Source organism: Heliangelus exortis, chromosome 1 (assembly GCF_036169615.1).
Source record: "Heliangelus exortis chromosome 1, bHelExo1.hap1, whole genome shotgun sequence".
Classification (NCBI taxonomy): Eukaryota; Metazoa; Chordata; class Aves; order Apodiformes; family Trochilidae; genus Heliangelus; species Heliangelus exortis.
Genome location: NC_092422.1, coordinates 147,974,391 through 147,991,907, shown reverse-complemented (window position 1 = coordinate 147,991,907; position 17,517 = coordinate 147,974,391). Strand labels below are relative to the sequence as shown.

Below are 17,517 nucleotides of genomic sequence, written 5' to 3'. Positions count from 1 at the left end.
AACTAATGTTTAGATGGGCATCATGTTTAAAACACTTTAAAATATTTAAATAGTAAAGTATTTTTTAAATGAGCTAAGCTTGTTCACAGAGTGATGAAGGTTTTAAAGGAAGGGACTTCTTCATCCCTGGAGTTACTGTGTTCTCTCCATAGAACTCAAAAAGCTTGGCATTGAAACTTGTAACCTGAATCTTTCATTTGAATTTAAAAATCTGCAAAATGTAGAGAAAGTACTCCTGAACTAACTGACTCTCCTTTACATTGTTAGGTAAATTAGTTCTGTTTTATTGATATCTTAAAAAACAGCTGGCATTGGCACTGTATGATTTTTTTTACCTTTAAAAAAACCTATAAAATAAATAAAAATTACTTACATAAATCATCAAAATGAAAAACTTAATACTTAAGTACTTAATTTTCTGATTCCTTCCATTTTATGATTTATTTGGCAACTTATTTTAAATCGTTCACTTGTTCTTCACAATAGAAGTAAAATTTAGTGTTAAGAAAGTGTCAAGCAAATCTTCATAGCCAGAATTTCCTCTGAAAAAAGCCAGTAAACTCTGCTGTAATAACAAAAATGAAAATAGAACATTGGTGAAGTGTACAGATGAAGACACACATAGCAGTGCTGACTTGTTCTGTTACAGTTTGGATAGATATTAATGTAACCTTAAAAGTAATAGTTTTATGTTGTATCTAGCAAGGGCAGGAGGCAGCACATACAGCCTGTACAAAGCACAGCAATGGAAGTTCATGGAACATATAATAAGAGTTTTCAGGTAGTGTTTGCATTTTTTATTTTCACCTGTGTGCATTTGAGGGTGTCGTTTCAGGTATTTATTTATTTAAGAATTTCCTAGACTGTATGTTTTTAAAGGACTAATCTTAAATTGTGATACATATTAGGAAGAAACTTAAAAGGAAAATCTGTTAAGAAAAAAAGAATCTAGGTCTCTCCTACCATAAGGATTATGGATTATTTTGCCAATTTTAAATAAATAAATCTACTAGTATTTTGTTACTGAAATTTTTATACTTTTTTCCTAGGTGAAAAATAAACTAATTTATTGAGAACTTTATCTCCATTAAAAATACATGGTTTCATTTTAGAAGTAACTTCCAAAGCATTTTGGTGATTTTTAAAGCTAACCAAATCCAGAAGTGAATCTTGCTGTATTGTAGTGTAGTTTAAATTTTTGCTTTAGAGGTATGCTGTGCATTCCTTTTGTGTCCCATACTTACTTCTCTTGCCTTCCCCAACATAAATTTTCCTAAGTTGTAGGTCAGCATAAATAGCAATGCTATTTTTTCTTACCTTTGTAGAAAAGGTGGAGGAGGAGAGAATAAAGGACAGTGAAGAGGATAAAGAAGAAGAGCCAAGCAAAGAAGAGAAACGCTCAGAGAGAAGTACGTAACGTTGAAACTATTATGCTTCATTTTTGGCACACATTAGAAACATGGAATTGAGGTTGGAAGGGATCTTTGGAGATAATCTAGTCCAAACCCCCCCAGAACCAGGTCAACTAGAGCAATTTTCTCAGAAACATGTCCAGACAGGTTTTGAGTACCTTCAGAGATGGAGACTCTACAACCTTCCAGTGTGCCACTTCCAGTGTTTGACCACCCTCAACAGTAAAAAAGTTGTGATATATTTGAATTTCCTTTATTTCCGTTTCACCCATTTCTCTCCTTTCACTGGTCCTCACTAAGAGTCTTGCTCTTTTTCCCCTCACATACAGTTGATCCCTGATCAACTTTGGTTAAACAATGCGAGCTGTCATTTCCTCACATGACCAATGCTCCTGTCCATAACATATCTTGGTGGCCCTACACTGAACTCCATCCAGAATGCTTATGTCTGTCTTCAGAAGCCCAGAACTCGACACAAACCCCAAGGCTCAGTCTAACAGTACTGATTACCAGGGACTGATTACTTCCCTCAGCCTGCTGGCAATACTCTTCCTCAGGCAGCCAAGGACGTGGTTGGCCTTACTTGGTAACAGTGCACATTGCTGAGACCATGAAGGCCTTTTCCGCAAAGCTGTTTTTCAGCCAGTCAGTGTCCAGCCTTTACTGGTACATGGACTTTATTCCCACCCGAGTGTAAGACACGGCATTGCCTTCTGTTGAACTTCATGAAGTTTCTGTTTGCCTGTTTCTCCAGCTTGTCTAGATGACTCTGAATGGCAGCATAACCATCTAGTGCAGCAACTATTCCTTCTAGTTTTCTATCATCGGCAAATTGCCGAAACTGTCCTCAATCCCATTACCTAGGTCATTCATGAGTGTGTTGGTAATCACTGGTGTACATTACCAGTGACAAGCTCTAACTGGATTTTTTGCAGCTAATGACAGCTCTTGGAGCCTAACAGTTGAGCCAGTTCATTTATCTGGGCCACACATCATGGGTTTGTTTCTGAGCATGATTCAGGTGTCAAAGCATTACTAAACAGCCAGCTAAATAGTATCCACTGCTCTCCTCTCATCCACCAAGCCAGTAATCTCATAATGGAAGGCTATCAGGATGAGGAAGCATTATTTCCCCTTATAAATCTGATCTCATTATTACCATCACCTTCTTGATATGTTCAGAGGTGCTATCTAATATTATTTGCTCCATCACATTCCCAGGGACCGAGGTGAGGCTGACCATCCTGTAATTCCCTGGGTCTTTTTCTTTGCCCTTCCTGAAGAAATCAAATGTCACTCCTGCCCTCAGGAAACCTCTGCTATTGCCACAAACCTTTTAGAGGTTCATAGTGGCCTGGCCATGTTCCTCAGCCCCCTCTCTCCACACCTGTCAGTGCCTCCTCTGGCTGTCATGGACCTGTATATATCTAGTTTGTTTAAATGCTGGTGCTCCTCCACTGAGAGTAGAACTGCCTTTGCTCCAGACTGTCCACTAGTAGCAGTGACCCTGAAGCTCCTCAAAGCAAATCTAGATGCAGTAAAATTAGATGTAGCATCTGCTTCAGAAGAAATTACCTGACCATCAAAATGTTCTGTTAAATATGTAAGTAGCCCTTGCATGTTACAAGATACTTGTATTGTTCAGTAGTCAAGCGTTTTATAAAGAGACTAACTGGGAGTAGGGAAGAGTTGCATGAAAGTTCCTAATAAACTTACCTTCGGTAGTGTGAGACCAGATTTTTTTGTTTATTTTATTTCTACAATATTTTCTGATGGATTGAAGGAAGCTGAAGATGTAGCTTTCCTTTTTTTCCCTTAATTTTCAACTGTTAACTCAAAACACAACAAAACAGAACCTCGTATCTTAGATATTTACATTGATTGAAAATATTCAGCTTTCTGCTAATGTTTATGAAGAGCCCTGTGGCCCTATAGAACTTAGCTAAATTTGAGGACATATGCTTTCACAAGGTTTAAAAAAAACCTAGATTGTGATGCAAATATAAAAATAATTACTTTAAAATAATTTTTGGTACATTTTCTTCTAGTGGATTTTTTATGGCAGTTAAACAAATCTGAAACCATCAGAAAATGAGATCAAACTGAAGCCATTAGAAAACTAACCATCAAAAAATCTGACTGAAACGTTTTGTGAAGTTAGAAGTATGACTCACAGTGTATGTGATACACGTAAAGAGAAAATGGTAGTGGAAAGTAACTTTATTTGGCTGTTTAAACTGAGGTACTGCTAAGTCTGTCTTTCTGTATTGTCCTCAGGTTTGGGGTGGAGGGGTAAAGGGAGGTATGTTTTTTGGTGTTCTGATGATGGTCAGGTACCCAGAATATGCTGTGCAGTTTTCCTTCCCGATAAGTTTACCCAGGTTTGTTTCTTTATGTGGATCTCAAGGCAATACAGGTCCAGGAGCTGGAGGAGCACCATGAGATCTCTTTGGTACTTTTGTGCTTCATCACTGTGATGAAAATTGCTTTTATAATATTGTTCTGTTTTGAACCTGTTTTTTTGTTAGATTTTTACTTTTCTTCTTACTCAAGAGGAAAAAAAGCTTGATTTTTTTGATGTACAGATTAAAATGTGATGCCAGGTAGAAAAACAGATCATTGCTTACACAGGCAGAATGAGGTGTAAGTTGTCTGGTATCCTGAGGATTCATTTTTCTGTAGAGTTTTTGGCTTCTCGGGAGACGTGTTTCATTATAGAATGGTTCTGACTGGAGCAGGAAGAATTTGAGGCAAAGTTTGGACAAGGGGGTGGGGGTACTAAGCCATTTTGCATTTGAGGCAGTTAGGTGGTGAATCACAAAGCAAAACTCAGTAACGGCAGCAGTGTACAGAGAACAAAGAGACTGTTGTTCTGCTTTGATGTCATCAAACATCTTGTTTTTCCAAAGGTGTTCTTACTGGTTTCGGATAAAAAAGCTTAAATTGAGGACACATGAAATTCATAATGATTACAGCATTCTGCAGATAGCTCTTTTTAAAAAGTTCCTCACAAGCAGTTGTAACTGTTCCAGGTGAAGCATCAAGGAGAAAGCGTTCCAAATCTGAGGACATGGACAGTGTTCATTCTAAACGTCGTCGGTACATGGCAGAAGATTATGAAGCAGAACTCCAAGTAAAAATTACAACCAGAAAGGATGTTGATGAAAAATTACAAAAGGTAGTGTGGAGGTGCAGAGCAAAGATAGCAAACAGACACCCGTCACTTATCTTACTGTGTTGGAATTAGCTATCCTTTCCCACAAACTCTCTGCCCCCTCAAACAGTTCCTCTCTTTTGTGGTTGAAAATTGGACATAATTGAAATACCAAAGGTGACATAAGTCATATAAAGTCCTATACAGCCCTCCTTTTATGAAGAGACAAAATATCATTTGAAAACTATGCTGCAAGAGTTATGTTTGAAATTTGTTAAATGCTTAAACTCATAAGTCTGTGATTTAAATCACACTACAGTGTGACTGTAGATGGAGAATCTTAGCAAAGGAGGCATTTCAGTATGGTGAAGTTGCATATGTGGTGCACTTAAATACTGCCTAACTTTAAAGAAGGCCCATCTCTAAATGAGTGCAATCAACATAGTGTTTTGCAGGCTCTTACAGAGTTTTTAATAGCATGACTGCACTATTGGCATTTTAAGAAACATTATGGTCCTGAAAAAAACTTATATTGTGCCCACCTTCCATTAGTTAGGTGGTGGGTGTTGTAATGTTGTTAGTGTAGGATGCAGAAAACTGAACCGCATTTGTTGCTTATTAGCTTTTGTTTCCTAAGGAAAAATTTTGCATTGCAGTAAGTGTAGGAGGAAGAAAAAAAAACAATGAGTGTAACAGGTAAACTTTGCAGAAGTCAGTCTCTTCTCTTTCCATTTTTAGCTCCTACATGACAAACAACATGGCATTTTTGCTAGGGAAAAATGCATCTCAGAAATAAAGTTTTGTTAAATTTCCTAGTTTTTATTCTATGAATGCCAGTATCACACTCAAGAATAGAAAAATAAGAGGAAAAAAGATTATTTGTGTAAACACAGCAATTTATGAAGATATGTCCTCCGTGGTTAAAGTTCTTAATATATACACTTATACGTAATTTCATTAATTTCTTGAATTAATGGCAAAGAGGGACAGTCTGTGTTTGCAAAAATAGATGTAGAAACTTTCTTAGCTTCTTAACTACTTCATGCTTATTAGTGAATATGAATTTACTTGAGTGACATGGTTCAACCTTAGTGATCGTTCTGTTTGTAGCAGGATATTTGTTAAGAGCTCAGAATGTTTTTATAGGTGGTCTCTCAAATTATGAGGATGCATTTGTTACTTTTTTTTTTTATAATAATTTTGCAGATTATCCAGAGACTGTTAGAAGAAAAACTTAATGCTTTACAGTGTGCTGTGTTTGACAAGACTCTGGCAGACTTGAGAACCCGAATAGAGAAAGTAGAATGTAACAAGAGGCACAAAACTGTGCTTACTGAGCTACAGGTGAGTGTTTTGGGCATTGAACTGCTTACTGAAGTAAAATTTAAAACTTAAGTTTCTCACCACTTAATAGTACAAAGGGGAGGGTGGTAGCAACAAATACTGATGTTACTTTTGATGAGCTGTGAAATTCCCTGCTCAGAAGCAAATTGTCCTTATAGCACACTGATTCTTTGGCTGTTAGTAAACCGCTTTTCCTCTCTTCTGTTCCATTTAGACATTCTTCAAATAAATGTTAAGTATGAAAATATCTAATGCCTAAATGAAGCCAGAAACTTGCTTAAAAATAGGGAAGTGCAGAAAGGGGAAGACAGTAGCACTGGACTTTGTAGAATGTTCAAACAAAGAAACATCATACCATACTCATATTATTTCCCCAGAAACTAAATAATTATGTTCTAGTAAGGAAACAAATAGCTAGTGTTAAATGCAGTGTGCTCTCCTGCATTCTTTATAGAAATCATGTGCATGAGATGAGGAACGGCACAACAATCTAAGAATTTTGAAGTGACAAGGCAATTAAAAGGTTATGTCATAAAAAATGCAAAAAAAATAAGGCTGTTTTACTGTTAGCATAAGAACTATGGAGTTTCCCAGATCAGCTCATACTGCATAACTCTTATCCCTTGCTTCCCCAGACAGTTTGTGTTGACTTTCTGTTATGTGCAGTCTAAGATACATTCAGTATACTTGTTTATCGGTGTCTTTAGCCATCAAGTACAGTGTCAAATGAATAACATTGTAGAAGACTGTGTGTTCATGTTAATATGCTTGCAGTTTAGGCTTACGTGGTTTTATTATGCAAGGTGCTCCAAAAGACCTCTACATTGTAAAATACAACAAAAATTGAAATACAAATGTAATTCAAGGTGTAATTCATAGTTGTAGCCTGTCCCTGTTGCTTTTTAAAAGTGTAAAAGAGGTGAGGTTTCTCAGTAGATCAGCTCCTTTAAGTAAGAGGTTCTGAAAAAACGGCATACAAAACTCACTGAATTTTTCTTTAAATCTTCCATTTTTCTAGTGCTAAACCTAGTGTGTTCAGGGTTTTTTAAAAAGAACTTAACTCTTTCTGTGCCAAACAAACAAACAAACAAAAAAAGAACAAAAAAAGTACCTGCTTAGAACAAATGGCATAACAGCTACCTCCTGAATAAGTCAGCTAACCTAGAAAGAATAAATTAGGATCTTGTAATGCTGAGGTAATTACAGTAAGAATAATTGCCAAGTAGTATTTTGTAGCAAGCACAAGAAGTAAAAGATGAGATTTAAAGATGGTGCCTGAGAAAATAATGAAGCTGACAACTGAATATCCATCTAATAGAGTAGAACAAAGCTGGCAGTAAGGTGTGTGTCAGTGAGGGAGAAACAGAGCAAGGGGCAAGAGTAGACAATATGAAGGGCAAAAAGGGGTGCATTTTTCATTATGGTTGGTACATAAGACATCAAAAACCCAAATGGTTTTGTTCCTTTCATGGAGAATATTATGTGAACTTCTGCAAGACAGATTCTGTTTGTGCAGTTATGAAAATAATTCAAAAGGAAGGAAAATAATTCAGATTGTCTCTCAGCATATTTTGATGATGATAAACATGTGTTTGTTTCTCCCGTTCTGAAATACTTGTACTGTATTTCAAGAAGAATAAATTCCTCTGATATGTAAATAGCCTTTGACTTTGACTTGATGTCTTAACCATATATCTTTAAGTTTGTATAATTTCTTTGATGTTTTTTGGGGAGGATATTTATGGGTCTGTTTTCATCTTCTTCCCATTTAGGCTAAAATTGCTAGATTGACAAAACGATTTGGAGCTGCCAGGGAAGACTTAAAGAAAAGACAGGAAGTAAGAACTAAATTTGTTCTGTTTCTTTTTGTTCTGAGTTTGCCGAAGCCTTGTATTGAAAAACAAAGAAACTTTATATGTGGAAAAATGTGACCTGGTTGTATAATGGTGTTCACAAAGTAGGCTTGCAAAGCAGTGATATGAAATAATAAATTCTAACATCCGTTAACGTAATTCTGATTTGTACAGAGGTTCTTCAGACCTTACTAGTGCGAAAACACTTCAATAGTATTCAAGTAAATCTAACTCACTTCAATATGAAGTGAACAGCTAAGAGTGAATCCCAGTACCCTTATTTGGGGATGGAGAAGGAAGAGGAGAGTAATGGATACAAGCGATAGTGTTTGTCTGTGTCTAGAATTAATATTTTGGATTAATTACTGTGAAGAAACAGAAGGTACAAGTCCATTAACATTCAATAAGAAATTTTGTTTCTCTATAAAAATACAAAATCATGAAGGCAATAGACTTATAAAAAGGGAGGATGTAGGAAAGTGAGACAGGTATGACCAAGAAGGATTTGGGGGATTGTAAAGTCAAGTTGTCCTGTAATGTTGGCTCCAGAAAATGAGCACAGAGATGAGCAAACACAAAATATTATCAAAGCTATAAGTTTGCAGAGTGATTTAGGGTTGGTTTTTAGGGTTGGTTTATTATGGCTTTTCTCGTTTTTTTTTTTTTTTTTTTTTTGTAGAATTCATCAAATACAGCTCTGTCTCCGGGGAAAGCAGCAGCAGCGAGTGACCCTGCAAACACAAACAATGCGGCGTATCGGTAAGCAACCAACATCCCTGAGACCATGTTAAAATTTACAGTAGGACACTTGAGATAACTGATGCATAATGTCTGTATTTTATTTTTTTAACTGAAAAGTGCTCTTCCTTTTCCTTCATTGCCTTTCAATTGTAAAATTCAGTAGTCTTTCACAGAAGTCCTAGAAGGATAGTATTGAATCCATTCTTAAAGGAACTGAGATGAGTGTTGTTCCAGCAAGCGCTTGAAAAGTTACAAATAACCCTACTTCCTTTTTTTAGTAGTGTAATGTCTAAGTTAATAGGCATACAGGACCGAATAAATGGTTTTATAAAACCTCAATGGGAGGAATAGCTGTAAAATAAGAGACTTTTTTTTTCATCATTGTATTTTTCATAATTTTACCTGGTATGGCTCATTGAGAATTGCTAACTGAAACTTTGTTACACAGAAGTACTGGCACAGTGAGGCAGATGCTGGAGTCAAAGAGGAATACAGGAGAGAGCACACCAGCAACTTTTCAAGCCCCTGTGAGTGCAGGTAAGAAAATAAAGAAAATACCTATGGACTATAAGCACACTTTATTCATTGCTGTTCATTAAATAAGTAACTAATTGAACAGAGTGAAACTGGGTTTTGTGACTTTTTTCTCTGACATAAGTCATTATTTTTAGCTCCCTACCACATGGCCAATTTATATTTGTGTAATGTGCTTATCAGGTAAGGGTAAGAAATGTGTTGATTTGGCCAACCAGAACATGTGGGTCAATTAGGTGCTTCAGCAGACTGCTTGCTGGGTGTGGCAGCAAAATGTGTAGTCTCTCAGCTGCTGAGAAGTGAAACAAGTGGTTCATAGGTCATGTCATGCTGACTCTGCTAGCTAATGGCTATAGAAGTTGAGTAGGGAACTAAAGAAAGTCCTAAATCTACATTTCTCAAGGAAATCAAGTTGAAAAATGGGATTCCTAGACTAGAATGTAGAATCAGTCCCACCAATTAGTTATATTCATTGCAGTCACACCATCCTTGGTTTTAAACATGGTTTACTAAATACTGAATGCTGAATCTTTTCCACAGAATCATCTCATAGTAGGCATATGCCAGCTTTCTGTAGCGTAATAAGCTCCCGATCTTCTGATTTAGACCTGGAATTTTGTTGCATAAAAGAGAGTATGTTTTCTGACACATTAATCCTTGGTTTCAGTTTAACCTTCTGGATATAAGGTCCTGTTTATACAAAGCAAGTTAGTCATAACTTTGTTTTTCTTCTTTGTTTCTAAAGGACCAGTTGTTCTACCATTTCTGTAATGATTGCTTAAAATGCTATATTTCATGTGTTTTCAACAGTTAAATTTTGGAGCTTTCTTCAAGCCTCAAAGTTCTTTGTACATCTTAATTTTTTGTCATTTGTTTATATAGTTCTGTCAAACAAATGCAGTATCATTAGCTGTATCATTAGCTAAGCCATTGAATATCAGAGTGTACAACAGAAGAAAGAGTATCTATAGCTTTCCTTCACAAAAAGTTAATCATACACCACATTTTTCATAGAATCATAGAATGGTTTGAATCGTTAAAGATCTTCAAAAGTCCTCTAGTGAAACTCCCCTGTGATGGGTCAGGACATCTTCTATTGGATCAGGTTGCTCAAAGCCCCATCGTGTCCAGCCTGACAAGCCATGCTAGTGTCTCATATCCCTCATTCTAAATAATTCCTGTTTGTTGTGTTGGAGTGAAACTTCCCACTTGGTTCAAATACTTAAATTTGATTTTTTTTTTTTTTCCCGGTGTAGTGCCAGCTTCCAGTGCTGCTGCTCCTCCAGCAGTTGTCAGTGGACATCTTAAGCCTCAGACTCCAGTGATCTCCACCAGCTCTTTGACAACAACAGTTCTTCCCACAGCTAACACAGCTACGGTTGTAGGCACTAACCAAGTGCCCAGTGGCAGCACTCAGTCAGTGTCTGTCTCGTTGCAGTCTTTACCCGTAATCTGGCACGTACCTGTTGCAGTGTCATCCCAGCCTCAGCTTCTGCAAGGCCACACAGGGACTTTGGTCACTAACCAGCAGTCAGGCAGCGTTGAATTTATACCCGTACAAAGCGCGTCTACAGTTGGTAGCCTTACCAAAACTACAGTGTCCTTGGCATCAGCTAACCCAGCGAAACCAAGTAACAGCCCAGCTGTGCCCAGTCCTAGTGTTCAAAGGAACTCTCCAGCCAGTGCTGGGTCAATAGGTGCAGCATTGGCAGTACAGGCTGTTTCTACTGCACATTCTGTTGCCCAGGCCTCAAGGACTTCTTTGCCCACAGTGGGTACTTCAGGACTTAATAATGCTACCAGCAGACAACCCCCTCCCCTACAGATGAAGATTCCTCTTTCTGCATTTAGTAGTACAGCTCCTGTTGAACCACACACAGCTACGGCACCAGGGGTTGGTAAGTTATGCTTGAATGTTGACACTGGGAAAGGAAAAGGGTTATGAAAGGGAAACACAAAACTCCACTCCTGTGGAAATTTGTTTGCTGGTGTATTTTTCCTAGATGTTTCTTCTGGGTTATCTTCCGGTTGAAACTGTCAAGATCAAAATTTTCTCTCTCATAGATGTGTTTCAGCTGTTGTTGAAAATCATCTCTCCTTAGAAGGAGTCAGTAGTGTGGCTCTGTAAGCTTTGTTTGATCTTGATTTATATTATTCCTAGCATGAAATCAGAAACTCCCATTATACTGCTAACAGCTTGATATTTATTTTCAACGGAGTCTCTCAAAATAATCTGGTTAACTTTCTAGGCAAAGATATACTGAAAGGAAAGTATAGTCACTATTTTAATTCTTGTAACACTTGAAAGTTAAAAAAATGGGGGAAAAAATACAACTGAATACTAACCTTATTCCAAAGAAGTACATTTATAGTATTTTAAATAAAGTCTCCTAATACAGTGAATGTTCAAATACGATATGTAATTTAAAATACTTTCTCTCTGTCTTTGGCCAAGCCATGATGATTTTCTGCACTTCTGATTTTACATAGCTCAAATTTTTTTTCTAAGAGGTAATCAAGATTCTCAAGTGAGTTTGAATTATAGCAGTTATAATATATTGAATTATAGCAAGTTTCTCATTAGCACAATGTAATGTTAAAACTCAAGCAGAGTTTCACGTCAGAACTAATTCTGTTTAGTTTTACAATCTTTTACATTAGCTAAGTTAAAATATGTCTTCCACAGAGTTGGACAATTAATTGGTTTGTATTAATTTTTAGTTGTAAAGTAAATGTAGTGATTTAATACCACATTAGGAGGGCTGCAATAGATAAGGCATAGTGACCAAAGGCTCATTTTCTGCAGTTCCCATAGCCTTCGTGCATATGCTGCTAGTTTCCTCACCAGAATTAAAACAGTGCTTTGGGCTGGCACTGTTGCTGGTCAGCTCTGGTTAAAATGAAAAGGAATGAGAAGGGAGAATTTGTATTTAAGTGTTTATATTGAATATTCAAGTAACTTCTGCTTAAGTTGCCAGTTGTAGACGTATGTTTGGCTGAGCTAATAAAGATACACAGGCTCTGCGCACAAATCATATCAGTTACATATGCTGCCATCTGTTTAGCCCTCTGTTCAGCCAATTTTTTGTACAAAAGTACTGAGTTATTGTAATTTTTTCAGTTTAATATCTTGTCAGCTTATATGCAAAAGGAGGTGAAGTTGGAGTTACGCTTTGTCCTCAGACAGTCAAAGGAATTGTCAAAATATTTTGAATACACTGTCAGACTTTGAAGGAAGGAAACATGAACTGCTTCTAGGCTAGAAAGTGCCATTTTGCTTTGAAGTATCTTTTGTTCCTTCTGAAATATGATAGTAATCAAGTTCAAATACTTGTAATTGAAAATCAGGGCTGAAAAATGTTAAAAATGCTATATATACTGAATATTTAGTATCAAGCCAATTAATATTGACTCCAAATTTGTATAGTGGATAGCAGTATTTAGTACTGATTGGATACTGCAAATGAACAATTTCTTTACCCCCCAGAAAACCAGATAAGCAAACCACCAACAGATACTTCGGCAAACAAGCGAAATCCTGAGGGAACAACACAGGTAGGTTGTTGATCATGTTTCTGTATGAAAATCTAAAGTTACAATCCACAGGAGAAAAGTTCTTTACCTTTATTGCTCATGATTAAACAATTTTAGTTTCTTTTTTGTGCCATCCTTTCTAGTTTCTGTCCATTTGTATTTTTCTTCTTCTTCTAATCCCTAATACTACTTGGAGCATGAGCTTGATAGTATTTTCAGATTTTTTCTGGTGGGATTTATCTAAGTAGATGAATTAATAATTCAGGAGCACACTAAAAACATGTCTGCAACAGAGCTAACATACAAAAGAAAACCTTGTTCGTTTTTTGTCTGAAAGACTTGTAGTTAAAGCTACCTATATTTTGTAAATTATTGCAGCTCTCTCATTTACACACTAATCCAGAAGTTAATAAGAATTGAGGTTCTATTATTTCATTGCCATATGTCAGAAAAAAAAAAAGAAACTTTCTTCATTAATAGTACTCACTAATAGAGGAGAACTTGCAGTACTTCTGGATTCCTCATCTAAGACCTGTTAAACTTACTTTGAAATTTAAAGGTTGAAGTTAGAGTATTTTAAGTTATTCTTAATATTATTTCTTCATACACAGATATTTCATAAAGCACCTCATAATTGCATTGCTCTTAACTGAAAGTAATTTTATTAAGGGGAATAAAATTAATTTTTTATAGCCAAAATTTCCACATATAATAGTATTTCAATGTACAACAAGAAGAAAATATACTGGACAGGATTCTGTTTTTCAGCTGTCACAGAAATTGTTTGGCAAAGATAACTAGTATTACAGAACATAAACTGTGCCTCACTTTATCTTTTTATTAAGACATTTTATAAAGAGTGGTTGTTCGGAACTTCATTTTTCAAAGATACCTGTGGATTATAGCTATTAAAACATTTTTCTGAAGTTGGTATGTAGGGAATTCAGTACCAGAATGGATGACAGGTGTATGGATTTAAGATATAGTTTTCAATATAAGGTGAATATTTTGGATTTTCTCTCTTCTTTGGTAGAGTCTGAAATCCGGAAAATGTTTTGGAAAAACAGATTGTGTGATAGTGGTATTTAGAAATGGAAGGTGAGCAAGAGGGAAATAAAAGACACATGATGCTTTCCGGTTTTCAGTCTTCTATTATAGTGTATGTTTCTAGGCTTGCTTTCAGTCATATCAGTTAAAGCATTTGTAGTGCCATGATTAATAAAGAAGGACCTGATGGATTTTAACTGGCTAGTGAGGTATGGAGTTGACATGCCGTATCATTTGAAAAATCCAGTCAATGCCACCTGCTTTTTGCTATATAAAATCAATAATATTATGTATTACTCCGCACTTCACAGCGCTCAGAACAAAAAGTAGTTCACTGTGTGCCGTATACTTGTGGCATATTTGATGGTACAACTTTGATCAATTGTTTCAAAAAGCAGTTGAAACAGGAAGAGACTTCATCAGAAAATAAAGAAGCAGTAGAAGCAGCACAGACGAATTTAAACTTCCCCGAGGATGTCCTCTTTGGCTTGGAGGAAGAGGAAGAGGATGCTAAGAGCATCAAAAACACCCACAAGCAGACTGGCTGGGCAGCTAACCTATTAAAACAATGGCTGGCCAAAAATGGCAAGGATCCTAGCTTTGAATTGGTCCCTGTAAGTGAACTCAATGATATCTTAAGAGAGTTTTATTACACTATAAGGAATCATGATGGAAATACCTACAGTGTGGCAAGCTACAAATCAATGCGTGCTGGCTTAAACCGGTATCTCAAAATGCCACCTTATAATCGTCAGATTTGCTTAATGAAGGACAAAGAGTTTGCTAGTGCAAACATGGTATTTGTGAGTGTGCTGAAGATGCTGCGCATGCAGGGAAAGGATGAGACTCACCACTATCCTCCTATAACAGCTGAGGACTTGTGTAAGATTAAACAATCTGGTGTGCTGGGATTGCACAGTCCACTGGCACTCGTCAACAAGGTGTGGTTTGATTTGCAGTTGCATTTTGCCAAACGAGGGAGGGAAATTTTAAGAGATCTGGCTCCAGATGCCTTTGTTGTTGAGAAGGACAAGAACGGGCGTCGGTACGCTATGTTTAGGTATCCTGGCAAAGCGAAAAATGGAGAAGATCCTCATAAAATGGGGAAAATGTATGATATGCCAGGGGACCCAAACTGTCCTGTTTTTTCCTTGGAGCTTTATTTGTCTAAGTTGCCTCCAGAGCCCCCTGCCTTTTACCTACATCCTTTAAAGCTAACGTCAGAGCAAATGCAAGAGCAGCCCGTCTGGTACAAAAGAGAACCAATGGGCGTGAACTACTTAGGTACCATGATGCCCAGGATAAGTGTGGCAGCCAGGCTCTCTCAGCGATATACCAATCATTCTCTCCGAACTACCACCATCCAGCTACTGTGTGAAGCAGGACTTGGGCCTAGAGAGATAATGGCAGTGACAGGCCATCGCTCTGAGTCTGCTATCAGACACTACTGGGGAGCTGCAGAAGTTCGCTACAGGGCTTGGTCAGATATAATGGACAATAAGGCCCCCAGTTGCCTATATAGCAAGATCCCAAATGAAGTGATAAAAAAATCACTATCTGGTGTCTCCACTTCAACTATAAACCATGTTCTAGAGCAAAGCAAAATTTTATTACCTAAGAAATCTGTGGTGCCACCTGGCACTAATGCTGTGACTTTAGTCCCTGAGGGGCACCCAGCTCTGAATTCCAAAAGTCCCATCCTGTGGAGCCACAGTTCTTCCAAGGTATTTCTCCCCAAGAACATGGTCAGTGGGAACCTAATTGCCGGTCCTCTTCAAGGCTGTTATAACAAACCTGTCTTGATAAAGCATGTGGTGAAACAAGAACCAATGACTTAATGCTTCTGTAATAGAACTGGTTTCACATCAATTGCTAGAATGAAAAAAATATCAGTTTGTTTTTTCACTTGGTCTACTAAGGAAGTATCTTACAGTCTAGTTCAGCAGGAAGTATCCTGTTCACAATCCTGCAGTGAACTATGAACAGAAACTTTAACAGAGCAGGGCTTGAAGTTTGTATGACTTTATGTGGCAGTTGTGACTGAGCAGAGCTATTTTTAAAAAATGAAAGGGAGGTACTGACTTCCACTTAGCTGAAGAGCAATGCTTTCTTCACTAAGTGCATGGCTTTTATATTTTGTGAGGAGTGCATTTATTATACCATTTTGTGCCTGCTGGCACTATTGTAGCATCTTACACATCAAATGCTTGATTACTGAAGAGCACAGAGAAAATAGAAGCTGAAGGAAATACAAAGATACACTTCAAAATTATACATGTGCATGAAAACATGTGGAATTGCTTGGCCACTGTCACCCTCTGTTCAAATTGTTAAGACCTACCAGAGGATTGTCCCTTTTTTTAAACATTCTTCTAAATTGATTTTCAGTGTGAGCTACAGATTTGTAGCTCAGGCCTTTTCCTGTTTAATACTTCTGACTAAGATTTCAGTCATTCTATTCTCCAAAGGTACTGATACAGGTTATATCAAAATTGAGATCTTTTCAGTTGTGCATGAAACGGGAGAAACATTCTCAAAAGAGTCAAGAACAGATTTGTTGCTTCAAGTTGGAGTGTTGTCTTAGTATGAGCTTATCTTGAGAGGGTTTTTTGTAATTTCCTCTCACCTACCCCTTACATCACATTTCACAGTGTCTTTGCAGTATTGTCAGTGTAGTCATCAAGTAAAAAATTGTGGTAGGTCCACTTTGTAGGAAGCAGCTGTGTAGCACCTAAACCTGTTTTTCGTTATATTAACTTTGTCCTTTTGAAACAGTGTGTGTTTGTGTCTACACACACAGGTTATCACACTAAGGACTGCACTGAAAGTGTTCATGTTGCAGTGGACAGAACAGAGAAAAATCCCATCTGACGTAACAAATTTGCCATGATAAACTCTTAATTCTGTGAAGAATTTCCTTGCTAGGAAAGGCTTTCAAATATGGAAAGAGATTTATCACTTTGTTACATGTAGTCTGAGCAGAGGACTTGATGTCTGAACTTCAGAGTTTTTACCTTGGCTGATAAATATTTACCTTTGTGGCCTTTGGTACGTTGTTCATAGTTACTGCATCGGTTTCCCAAAGTGTAAGACCAGCACAGAGTGTTCCATTTTCTGGATGGATCGTGTTAAGGATTAAAAGGTTTTGAAAGTTCTGTATTCATCTTCTGTATTGTGTGTACAGTCACTTTTATTTGTTATTGTTAGAATAATTGAACTAGTTGATCAAACATAATGGCTAACATAGAAGATATTTTTGCACAATCCTACACTTCCTTAGTTGCAGCTTTAACTTACAACATCAATGAACAGAGGAAGGATGTCATGGATCCAGGATTATAATTTTGTCAAGCCTAGAGAAAATCAAACAGAAATAGAAAAATAAAGTTATATTTTCTAATGGCTAGAAAGAAGAAAAATTGGAAAAAAAAAAAAAAAAAAAGCAAAAAGCAAACGGTTCTCAAAATATAGGAGAACCGTGCAGTAATTTATTCAAGGATATTTTACAGTAACAAATATTTCCAAATTTTAGGCATTCACAGAATCCATTGTTCAGACAGATTGGCAAATATAATTTCTTGTTGAAAAGACTTACTCTAAACATCACCAAGATGAGTGTGAGGGTTTTTTCCCCCCAAAAATATATTCCTGTCTTTGTCTCAGGTACTTGCTTGTTCTAGCATACTGGCTTTGAAAAATTATGTTGCCAGGAGATGATTTTTTTTTGTTCCCTCTTGCTGCATACTGTGCTCATACTGCCCACATGCCCTGCTCTGATCAGAACGGCATCTAAGTAATTTACTGCAACAGCATATTGCTGATTCTTTCATTCCTTAACACAAATCTCTGGTGATTTAAATTGGAAAAGGGACTCTTTTGGCCGATTTGAGTATGTCTC

At 37.0% G+C, this 17,517-nt stretch overlaps 1 protein-coding gene across 12 annotated transcripts in view; it reads left to right on the top strand.

Moving 5' to 3' along the window:
- ATF7IP (activating transcription factor 7 interacting protein) overlaps nt 1–17,517 on the top strand; it is a 104,051-nt gene that overhangs the window by 57,783 nt on the left and 28,751 nt on the right. For 5 of the 12 annotated variants that reach the window (XM_071732719.1, XM_071732698.1, XM_071732732.1 and 2 more), the window contains exons 3-11: nt 1,326–1,409; nt 4,445–4,590; nt 5,773–5,910; nt 7,683–7,748; nt 8,443–8,522; nt 8,953–9,041; nt 10,295–10,936; nt 12,526–12,593; nt 14,015–17,073. In XM_071732719.1, the coding sequence (XP_071588820.1) occupies nt 1,326–1,409; nt 4,445–4,590; nt 5,773–5,910; nt 7,683–7,748; nt 8,443–8,522; nt 8,953–9,041; nt 10,295–10,936; nt 12,526–12,593; nt 14,015–15,457 (2,756 nt within the window). In that variant the 3' untranslated portion in view covers nt 15,458–17,073. Of the gene's footprint in view, nt 1–1,325; nt 1,410–4,444; nt 4,591–5,772; nt 5,911–7,682; nt 7,749–8,442; nt 8,523–8,952; nt 9,042–10,294; nt 10,937–12,525; nt 12,594–14,014; nt 17,074–17,517 lie in introns of those variants that run through there. The other 7 variants (XM_071732766.1, XM_071732750.1, XM_071732773.1 and 4 more) reach the window with 4 other exon arrangements.